At 69.6% G+C, this 10,798-nt stretch overlaps 1 protein-coding gene across 1 annotated transcript in view; it reads left to right on the forward strand.

Annotated features, from left to right (window-relative positions):
* Window positions 1-10,538, forward strand: part of PCSK7 (proprotein convertase subtilisin/kexin type 7) — an 11,606-nt gene extending 1,068 nt beyond the window's left edge. The window contains exons 2-16 of the mRNA XM_026040294.1: window positions 11-79; window positions 171-305; window positions 398-563; window positions 1,171-1,261; window positions 1,363-1,417; window positions 3,071-3,209; window positions 3,808-3,908; window positions 6,028-6,195; window positions 7,026-7,133; window positions 7,612-7,714; window positions 8,872-9,028; window positions 9,172-9,266; window positions 9,496-9,589; window positions 9,871-9,988; window positions 10,134-10,538. Of these exons, the coding sequence (XP_025896079.1) occupies window positions 11-79; window positions 171-305; window positions 398-563; window positions 1,171-1,261; window positions 1,363-1,417; window positions 3,071-3,209; window positions 3,808-3,908; window positions 6,028-6,195; window positions 7,026-7,133; window positions 7,612-7,714; window positions 8,872-9,028; window positions 9,172-9,266; window positions 9,496-9,589; window positions 9,871-9,988; window positions 10,134-10,538 (2,004 nt within the window). The remainder of the gene's footprint in view (window positions 1-10; window positions 80-170; window positions 306-397; window positions 564-1,170; window positions 1,262-1,362; window positions 1,418-3,070; window positions 3,210-3,807; window positions 3,909-6,027; window positions 6,196-7,025; window positions 7,134-7,611; window positions 7,715-8,871; window positions 9,029-9,171; window positions 9,267-9,495; window positions 9,590-9,870; window positions 9,989-10,133) is intronic.
* Window positions 10,539-10,798: the final 260 nt, after the last annotated feature.

Below are 10,798 nucleotides of genomic sequence, written 5' to 3' on the forward strand. Positions count from 1 at the left end.
CGCCGAGCAGACGCTGCTGCGCCGCTCCAAGCGCAGCGTGCACTTCAACGACCCCAAGTTCCCGCTGCAGTGGCACCTGGTGAGGGCGGCCGCGCCGCGCCGCAGCGCGCCGCACCGCGCAGCCCCGCACCGCGCAGCCCCGCACCGCGCTCACCCCCTGCGCCGCGCAGAACAACCGCAGGAGCCCCGGCAAGGACATCAACGTGACGGGCGTGTGGGAGCGCAACGTGACGGGCCGCGGCGTCACCGTGGTCGTGGTGGACGACGGCGTGGAGCACACGGTCAAGGACATCCAGCCCAACTACGTGAGTGCCGCCGCGCGGCCCCCCCCTCCGCCGCCGTCCCGGGGCTCCCCCCGCGTCCACGGGGCGCTGAGCCGGTGCCGCCGCCTCGCCAGTGCCCGGAGGGGAGCTACGACCTCAACTCCAACGACCCCGACCCCATGCCGCACCCGGACGAGGAGAACGGCAACCACCACGGCACGCGCTGCGCCGGCGAGATCGCGGCCGTGCCCAACAACAGCTTCTGCACCGTGGGGGTGGCCTACGGGAGCCGCATCGCCGGTGAGCGGAGGCACCGCCGTGTGCCCGCCGCCCTTCCCAGGGGCCGAGCCGGGCAGGGAAGGTGCCCGCGGTGGGAGCTGCTCCGCGGAGCCGTGCCCGCCAGCGCGCAGCCGATGTGCAGCCCGCCCCRCGCTGCCATTCCCGCCGCGCTCGGCAGATGGTGGTCGGGCCCCGCGCACGGCGCGCTCTGCACCCCTGCGCGTCCGCAGGGCTCCGCTCCTGCRCGGGGAGCGTTGGGATGCGGGAGTAAACGCCGCAGTGTGCGGGCAGGGGAGAAGAGGGGGTGGCGGTGCGGTTTATAAGTGGGCTCCGTGGAGATGGGAGCCTGCCTGCCGCTCGTAGCGTCCTTTGCGCGGCCCCACTGCGACGCGAAGCTGTGCAGTTCTGCACCACTGGGCTCCGTGCAGGCTTCACGCTTCCTGAGCTGCTCCGGGAGGCAGCCCTGCCTGCTGGCCTGGGCACAGGGATAGGCAGCAGTCGTGCCGAGCGGCGCGGCCGCCACGGCGGGGCCCGGCCAAGCCGCTGCGGGCAGCGTGGCTTGTGCAGCTTGTGCAGCTTGCACAGCGTCAGGCCMCGGGCGTCACGGTGCTCGTTCTGTGTCACGCAGGCATCCGCGTGCTGGACGGGCCCCTCACCGACAGCATGGAGGCCATCGCCTTCAACAAGCACTACCAGATCAACGACATCTACAGCTGCAGGTGAGCGGGGGGCGAGCCCGTGCGCGCAGCTCCCGCATTGCAGGGGCACAGCTGAGGCRGGAGGCATCGCGGCTCGTACTCCTTGGTGTCTCTCTTTGCAGCTGGGGTCCAGATGACGACGGGAAAACTGTGGATGGCCCCCATCAGCTGGGAAAGGTACGAAGCCCGTGCAGGCGGCCGGGCCCGCGGGTGCCCGTRGTGCCTCGGCTGCCGCAGCAGGCGCGTGGCGGGGTTGCAGCACACGCCCGTTTGCAGGCAGCGCCGCCAGCGGAGGTGTCGCAAGGTGTGCGTGGTGGGGAGAGGTGACGTTGCCACAGGAGGCTGGGCTCTGGGGAATTCATTGAGCTTTGCAAGGAAGGCCTGCGAGCTTATCAGGAAAACGCTGCAGTTTTCGTAACCCCATGGGATTATTSATCAGCTTTTGCAGCTGAAAGGACACTGTGCACTTGGGAGAGCAAACATTGCCAGGGCTGGGGCATGGTTTGCAAGGTAGAGAATGCAGATTCAAAAGCAAGGAGTGAGGTAGGGCTTGGGGAGATGGCAGCATTTGCATGGAGGAAGGCTGTGGCAGCGTAAGCAGGTGGACGGCTCTGCCTCAGTGCTGTGATTGAGAGGCTGYGGGGCCTGCAGTGACTGGAGGAGCAGGGCCTGTTTGCAGCCCAGAAATGTGCAGCATAGTGCTCCGTGTGAGCATTCCCTTGCCTGGGCCGGCGGGAATGCTTGCTCCTGTCCGTGCCCGGCTGCTGCGGGAAGGTCGTGCCGGCTCGCCGAGCGTCCTGCCGAAGGCAGCAGCCTGCGGGAGCCCGGCTGCTGCGGCGCGGCGGCCCTCGCAGAGCCCCAGCCCGGCCCTGCTCGCGGGGCGCCCTTCGGCTGCGTTTCCGTCTCGCTTGGCCGCCTGCTGCTGTGCCTTTYGAAGCGCCAGGGAGCCGCGGCTGAGCTGCGCTGACGGCAGCAGTATCGCTTCCCCACGGCCAGCGGGTTGCAGCTGTGCGAGCGGAGTTACTGCTGTGCACGGCRCGCACGGAGGCTCGGAGCCGCAGAGCACGGGCAGAGGCTGCTCTGGAGCAGCCCGGCGGCGGCAGGGCCGGCCCAGCCCGCGCAGCGGCGCCTACTCCTGCCGCGGGGAGCCTGGGCGGCTGTTTCCCCTGCTCGTCCTCGGGCCGTGCCCCTGCCCGGGTGCACCTGAGCACTGCCAGGGCGCTCCCATAGCGGTGCTGCTTGCCACGGGCCGCCAGGCTGCTGCGGGGCTGCGGCCCCCGGAGAGGGTGCTCCCGTGCACYGCAAAGCCCCGGCACGCGCCCGCGGCGCCCGTCCCGCTGCACCGGGGTGAGGCGGCCGGCCGTGCTCGAGCCGYGCCTGCTTGGCACGTTCCCGTTCTTCCCTGTTCTCCAGTAAGGCAGAATGCACTTAGCATCCCAGGAAACACCAGACAGGCTGCTCCGCAGCTGTGCTGCTGGCTGCGTCCCGACCTTTGTAACGTGTCCGCGCTGGAGCCTCCGTGTATGCCCAGGGCTGCCGTGGACGCAAGTCCCTGACTGCAGCCGGGGCCGGCGGGGTTGGCGCTGGCCCCGCTGTCGCCCCTGTCCCTGGCAGGGCTGCTTGCTGAAGGGTGGGATCCTGGCTGCAGGTGCCAATACACAGCGCTGCAGCACGTCCCGTGCCCGCGAGCGCCGCGCGCAGGGTTAGCACTTGCCCCGTGCCCCCGACTCGGCAGAGCTGCGGGCCGGCGCCCGGCGTCCCCGCGGGCGGGCGCGCAGGGAAGGGCAGGCTCGTGCCCGGGCCCTCAGCAGCCCCCTTGCTTGCCCGCAGGCGGCCCTGCAGCACGGCGTCATAGCAGGTCGCAGGGGCTTCGGGAGCATCTTCGTGGTGGCCAGTGGCAACGGTGGGCAGCACAGCGACAACTGCAACTACGACGGCTACGCCAACTCCATCTACACGGTCACGATAGGTGAGCGGCGCTGCGGGCGGGCGCCGTGCTGCCGCGGGCAGGAGCGCAGCTCTCGGTGCCACCTTYTCTGGGGCGCGGGGGAAGAGGAGCCCCCGATGGTCCCTTGCCAGCAGGGCGTCCACAGTTCCTTGCCRTCCCTTTTCTTCCCAACATGGAGAAGTGGGATCATGCCGAGGGTGCCAAACGTGCCCRGGCAGCAGCTGGCTGCGTAGCGGAGCCTGTGGGAAGGCCTCCGCCTGCCCGGACGGCACACGCGGTGTGTGCAGGCCCACAGCCCATAATGCTGGAACAGCTTTGCCTTTATGTATGCCGAAAAGGAAGCATGTGAGCCACGTCCTTGACAGCAGAAGCTACACGGCGGGTAGAGAATCAGTTTCACGTTAAGCAGAGCCAAGGGCTTATTTTTCGTGGCTGCCTCCCCTGCCGATGTGCCAGGCATGAAGAGCACGGGCTTGGGTCTGCTCTCCTTGCCGGGCTCCCCGTGGGCGGCCTTTGTCCGTGCCGGGCAGGCTGGCACGGAGGGCAGGCCGGGGTGCCGGGCGCCCGGGCGCGGGGCGCGCTCGCGGAGGCGGCCCGGCCTCACCGCGCTTTCCCGCAGGCGCGGTGGACGAGACGGGCTCCATGCCCTTCTACGCCGAGGAATGYGCCTCCATGCTGGCCGTGACCTTCAGCGGCGGGGACAAGATGATGAGGAGCATCGTGAGTACCGCGCAAGGCGCCCGCCTCCAGCCGGGCTCCGCGGGCCCCGGCGGCCAAGGGACGAGCGTCCGCCTCCGCTGCCTGCTTTGCRCTGGCGGCGTCGGGTTCCTCCGTGGGACAGGGAAGGAACGCGGGCTTTCCTAGGTCCTGCACAAACAGTGCTCTCAGAGGGAGGTTCCTATTTTTAGTTGTTGCCCGCGTCGCCACCGTCTGTCAGCCTGTGACTAGCAGGGCACTGAGCCTCGCCCAGCAAGGAGGTGCTCAGCGAGGCAGCACACTGAGTTAATGGCCCCTGTGCAGGTTTTTGCTTCCTCACGTGCAGGTGCTTGCGGGGTAGTGCCTGTGCGGCTGGGACCTGCAGGGATCCCTGTCTTCTTGCGGGGGCTGCTGGCATCCCCCCCAAGACATTGCTCTGCCCAGGGTGGCAGCGAGTGTCCCCCGCGGGCAGCGAAAGGGGCTCTTCCTCTCGCCATGTGCACGCCCTGCTTGCCCGGCGAGCTGGCCGCGCAGCCGCTCGGAGTCACCTCCGCTCCGCTCCGGAGGAACGGGGAGCACGGGCACGCGCCAGGGCTAGGAGCAGCGTCGCGCTCTTCAAACCGCTCRGCCACAGCTCTGTGCTGGAAAGAGGCATCTCCCAGATGATTTTTTCGGAATATTTTTATCAACTTTCCCTTCATTTGCCAARAAAAAATGACTTCTTGTCAACAAAATGTCCTTTGTCTCTGAGCCAAGCAGCCGGGCCTGTTTTCCCCAGCGCCAGGCCTGACCCAGCACGTTCCTCCCTCCGTCCTGGGGCACCCAAAGGGCCCCCTTGCTCAGCTACCATAGGGCCACTGAGCATAAAAGTCACCAGCTGAGCTCGTGGGGCAGCGAAAGCGAAGCCAGGCTGGAGCTAATGTTCCCTTTCAGAAATAACTTGAACTGCCCCAAGCTGGTTTGGAAACTAGTGACGCTCGGGAAGAAGGGACGAGCCACCAAGCAAGGACTCTACTGCACTTCTGTTTTGGGGTTGGGGTTAGGGCTTTACGTGCCGCGTGCCGTGAGCACCCTCCTGGTGAGATAAGGTGGTGAGAAGGCCTCGAACGCCCCTTCCTTCCCCACGCAGCTTCAGCGAGGTCACAGTTAACTTCTCTGCGGCCGCCTGCTGCGTTTTTTTTCTTTTTCCAGACTGTGAACTTTGTGTGGTTTCCTTAATGGGAAGAATTTAATACAGCTCCTGGCACTAGCTGCATTTCCTGCTGAAAGTTTATGCTGCTCAGGGTGTTCTTTGTAGGATGTACAGTGTCCGAGGTGCGGTTGTTAACAGCTGACAAGATGATTCAGAGCCGCACATAGAAGGCAAGGAAAGCTGCAGCCTTGGCAGTGCAGGAGGTCTCCCCACGGGCAGCGGAGGGGCAAGGACACGTGGAGCTTGCAGCGAGGGGGCCCGTCTCCGGCACGACAAGGARCAAGCAAGGCACAGTGTGGGAATCTCACAGAGCCCTTCTGCGGCTCTGTGGGCTCCTGCGCCGTCCTGTCGGGTCTCTGCGCGGACAGCCGGTTGTGCTGACGGGACTCTGTGGTCAGCGTGAAGACAAGCCAGGGTCACGCGGGTACAGCTGGGAAGCAGAAGCTGCCCGTAGGTTTTTTGCAACTGCCTCGAGTTTCTGCTGAAGTTGTTTAGCTCAGGCCCAGGCCCCTTCTCTCTACAACGCCCCGTAGCAAGAGGTGCTGTTCCCCAGCATACCTGGCACTGGATTTTGCTGTGGCCGGGAACTGCCTGCAAAGTGTCCCCGGGCTCCCTAGCAATGGGTTCCCGGGCTCCCTAGCAAAGTGTCCCCGGGCTCTCGCCGTCGCTGCTGCCCCACTGTTGTTGCTCGGCTCTTGGCTGAGGGAGGAGGACGGCGTCTCTGGCCGCCCTTGCTGTCCCCGAGCTTCCCCGGGCTCCCTAGCAAAGTGTCCCCGGGCTCTCGCCGTCGCTGCTGCCCCACTGTTGTTGCTCGGCTCTTGGCTGAGGGAGGAGGACGGCGTCTCTGGCCGCCCTTGCTGTCCCCGAGCTGGGTCTCAGCAAGCTCGGAGCGGAGCCCGGGTGCAGCACGTTCCTCCACAGCGCCACGCCTCTCTGCCCCTCTCTGCTAAGGTGACCACGGACTGGGACCTGCAGAAGGGCACGGGCTGCACGGAGGGCCACACGGGCACGTCGGCTGCTGCCCCGCTCGCCGCCGGCATGATCGCGCTGATGCTGCAGGTGCGGCCGTGCCTCACGTGGCGAGACGTGCAGCACATCATCGTGTTCACCGCCACCAAGGTGAGCTGAGGGTGCTCGCCGCGGGCGCCCCTGCTGCGCCGACCCTGCGTGGAGCCTGCGCGATGCCCGCGCTCACCCGTGTTCTGCTCTTCTTTCTGGCCCCGTGCCAAGCTCCGCGCTGCCTGGGCTTGCCTTGCCCCTTGCCCCTGCTCTCAGGAGGGCCTGGCGCTGGGCAGCAGCCGTAACGGAGCGCGCGGCCACCAACACAGCCCCGGCCTTGGCGGGCCCCGCTCCGACACGGCTCCCGCTGCGCGCGGCCGAGCGGGACCTGCCTCCAGCGGCCCGAGTCGCCTTAGGGACAGAGGACAGGGCCTCTTCTGCACCCCTCCGGGGCCTGGGAGTCTGCGTGCAGCCATTGCTGTATATACATGAGGGAGAGCTGGCTTTGGCACGGGGCAGCGTTTTCCACCGCCGCAAGCCTCTGGTGCCAGAGTGCTAGAGCCTGGGGAGTGATGGGACCCAGATCCGCCCTAGCCCGGCCCGTGTTGATTTAAGGGACTTGGTTGCCCTCGCCAAGTCTTGTGCCATGCTGCAGGCCCTGGCTCGGGTGGCAGGGGAGAAGGAGCAGCTGTGCTGCTTCAGAGCAGAGGCATTCGTGCCCTTTCGCGCTGCTCCATTTCCTTGCCGAGGAGCCGGGCAGCCTGCTTGTCCCGGGGCGTGTTGCAAGCCAAGGTTAACCCGTTTGTTTGCAATAGGGCCACGCGGGCTCGCCTCCCTGCCGCTGCGCAGTGTGCCCGAGCCTCCTTCCCTGCTGGGCGGCCCCCCGGCCCGGCTTTGCCGGGCTGCCCCCGCGCCCGCGGGTAACGGCCGTGCCCTGCGCTTCCTTTCAGTACGAGGATCGGCACGCCAAGTGGGACGTGAACGCGGGCGGCTTCAGCCACAGCCACCAGCACGGCTTTGGCCTGCTGAACGCCTGGCGCCTCGTCAACGCTGCCAAGGTACCGCGGGGCCAGCGCTGAGCAGAGCAGCGCCGGGACGGGGCCCACGCCGGGCTCCGCACCGCCGGCGGGGACACGGCGGCACCGTGGGGCCCGTCCTCGCTCCCAGGCTGCCTCGGCCATGAAGTAATGGGGTTTCGGCCATGCCTGGGAACTGCCCCCGGGCTCCTGTTCGCTCAGCACTATATATAGCCATGGGCCACAGGCTCGCTCCTGGAGACGACAGCCCTGATTCATGGCTGGGGAGTTTCCTCAGCGGCCCCCGCGCCTTCCCGCAGCCACGCGGGGCTCCGCGAGGGCACGGGGCCCGAGGCTACGGGCTGCTGAGGGCTGCTGCGCCCTGCCGCGCTCCGCCTGGCCCGGGACAGCTGGCGGGAGCGGCGCTGCGGCGCCTGCCCTGCCACGGCGGCACACGGCGAGGTGCCCGTGCACGGGGGGCACGGCCTCGCCGCGAGCCTGGCCGCCCTTGCCGCCACAGATCTGGGAGTCCGTTCCGTACCTCGCCTCGTACGTGAGCCCCGTGCTGAGGGAAGGCAAGAGCATCCCGCTGCTCCCGCAGGAGCTGCAGGTCGCGTGGAACGGTAAGCGCAGGCGGGCGCTCGYGTGTGAGCACGTGCTGAGCGCGGTGCCCGCAGGCCTGGCCCGTACACCCGGCTCGCATGGTGCTGCCAAGGGGTTAAGTGCCTGGCCCTTACACCTGGCCCACCCACACGCCAAGGGGTTAAGTTCCCCGCCGGGGGCTTTTCCTGCCCGTTGCCGCTGCCCGGCCCCGGGGGTGTGTGCAGCTGATCCGCACCCCCTGCCTGCTGCCCGGCTGCCCGCGCTGGCACACGAAGCGGAGCCGGAGCCGGAGCCGGAGCGCAGCCAGAGCAGCGCTGGGGAGCCGCGCCGGCTGCGCCACGGCCAGGCCCCGTCCCCGTCCCTGGCTTTGTCCATTTTAGGCAATGCTGCAGCTCCTGACTTGGCCGGCCCCCTCCACACAAACAGGGCGATGCTCCCACGGCTCCCGGGCTAGAGGAGCTCTGCTCGGGGCAGCCCGGCCCCGGGGCCCCTCGCCAGCCCCTCGGCAGGGCGCGCGCCGCAGAGGTGCCGCCCCAGGCGTGTGCTGGGTGCGGGCTCGGCCCCTTCCCTGCCCGTGCGGGCCCTCGGCGCGGGGATGCAGGAGGCAGTCCCSAGGCTGGCAGCAGCATTGCGCTGCTGTGCCCAGGCCTGTGCGCTCCCGCTGGGGCGTGAGGTCACGCAGCTCCTTTTGCCCTAAAAGGAGCTGGCAGCTCGGCCGCCAGCAGAGCCGGGAAGAGGCAGGAAAGAGGCGCTTTGCAGAAGTATGTGCACAGGAATGCAGCCCTGGGGTGCTGCTGGGCCCGTGTCCCGCAGCCTCCGTGCGCCGAGGAGGCCGGGGAGCTCCCACCTGTGCGGGGCTGGGCCCTGGCCGGGCAGCCGCGAGGAGCAGAGGCCGAGCCGCGTGCTCAGCCCTCTGCTGCGGCGTGACGGCCTTCCCCGGGCTATAATTAGCAGCTCTGGGGCCGCGAGCGTCTGCCCTGCCGCCGCGGACGGCAGAGGTGGGGACAGGGGCCCCATGGCCCGCCTCTTTCCAAAGGAGCCTCAGCGCCGCGGCTGTGGCTTCCAGGTGGCAGTCCCCAGGGGTGCAGAGAGCAGGCAGGCTCCGCAGGGCTGGGCAGGCGCGAGGCGGGCGCCCCGTCCCGCAGCAGCCTCAGCACCTCCTGCCTCCCCGTCGCAGTCAGCGCCGCCGACCTGCAGCTCTCCGGCATGAGAACCCTGGAGCACGTGGCCGTCACCGTCACCATAACCCACCCGCGCCGCGGCAACCTGGAGATCAGGCTCTTCTGCCCCAGCGGCATGATGTCCCTCATAGGGACCACGAGGAGCATGGACTCGTAAGGGCGCTGGGCACGGGCGGCCCGCGAGGCTCCCGCTGAGCAGCGGGACACCCAGCCCTGGGCGGCAGGCGTGGGGCCCTGGTGCCCGGGCGGCCCACCAGGTTACACCGCGGGGGTTCTTTGTCCCCGCGCTGCGGCAGGGACCCCAATGGCTTCGCCGACTGGACCTTCTCCACGGTGCGGTGCTGGGGCGAGGAGGCGCAGGGCACGTACAGACTCGTCGTCAGGGACACGGGTGAGCGCCTCCCTCGTGGGTGACGCGGGGCCCCTCGCGCTGGTGGCGGCAGCGGCACGGCGAGGTGCCAGGCAGCGTGCCGTGGGGTGCGGACGGAGCCGCCAGCTCCGCGGCGCCCAGCCTGCGTGTCCGGGTCCCGCTCCCAGCTCTGGGCCGTGTCCCCAGAGCTGGGCTGTGGGGGCCACTGGCGCCGGGGGGTCCCCTGCCTTCTAAGGCTCCTCTTGCGCAGGGGATGAGAGCCTGCGAGCTGGCACGCTGAGGCAGTGGCAGCTGACGCTCTACGGCTCCTCCTGGTCCCCGGCGGAGATGCGGGAGCGGCAGAGGTAGGAGAGCCCGGGCCGGCGCTTGCAGGGGTGGCAGCAGAGGAGCCGAGGGCCGCTGTGGGCGCGAGGCGCAGCGCGGCGCGGCGCTGCCTGGCGGGGCCGTGTCCGCACGGCTGCGTGGCAGAGCTGCCCGCGGCGCCTCTGCCCGCCGTGTGTGGCCCCAGAGGGCCCCTCCGCCGTGCCCAGGGTGCCGCAGCCCCGCACTGGCCCCCTGGGAGCCCCCCGCCGCTCCCGGTGCTGCGGCCGGCGCGCGGGGCTCTCAGCGGCTGCCCGGTCCCCAGGCTGCTGGAAGAAGCCATGAGCGGGCAGTACCTGCACAGCAACTTCTCGCTGCCGTGCCCTCCGGGGCTGGAGATCCCCGAGGAGCAGCGCTACACCATCACGGCCAACACGCTCAAGGTGGGCGTGCGCGCGGCGGCCCCCGGGGGCTGCCCGTGCCTCCTGGGCCACGTCGTCCCGCGGCGGCGCGCCGGGAGCAGCGCGGGGCCGTGCGCGACACGCGGCCTGGCTGCTGAGCGGCCCCGTGTCGCCCTGCCCTCTGCAGACGCTCCTGCTGCTGGGCTGCTTCGCTGTGTTCTGGACCTTCTACTACATGCTCGAGGTGTGCCTGGCRCGCAGCACCGTGGCGCTCGACCTGCCCTGCCACGGCGCCGCCGCCTGCAGATGGTACCAGCAGCGCGCCAGGCGCAGGGCCCCGGAGAGCGGCCTCGACATGGAGGCCGTGCCGCTCTGCGGCGCCAAGGACGCGGAGGACGTTGAGATCGAGTGCGAGGCGCCGGGCCCGGCGCAGGAGGCCGCGCAGGAGGAGCGGGCCTGGGCGCCCGGCCTCCCCCGAGCTCCCGGCGCCCACAGAGGCACCGGCTGCCCGGAGGCCGGAGCGGGCGGCCTCAGCGGGGAGGCCGCGGCCGAGCTGCTCTGCGAGGAGGGGCAGCAGCAGCAGCGCTGCTAGCGGGGGCTGCTGCCGCCATGGCACAGGCTCGCTGTCCCTGGCGTGGGTGCCCCTAGCGCGGGGCAGCGCCAGCTCCCGGCGCCCAGGGCTGCGGCTGGGGCCGCTGCCGGCCGGGGCTCCGCAGGGAGCGCAGCGGCTGTGGGCGGCGCGCCGGGAGCCGCCCTTGCCTCACTGTGGGAAACAGAGCAAGCCTTAACCCGGGTTGTGCCGGAGCCGCCGGCGGCACTCAGGGCTTCCCTCGGGCGCTGCGCGGCCCCGCG

This window comes from Nothoprocta perdicaria, unplaced genomic scaffold (genome assembly GCF_003342845.1).
Source record: "Nothoprocta perdicaria isolate Ctin4 unplaced genomic scaffold, notPer1 scaffold_252, whole genome shotgun sequence".
Lineage (NCBI taxonomy): Eukaryota > Metazoa > Chordata > Aves > Tinamiformes > Tinamidae > Nothoprocta > Nothoprocta perdicaria.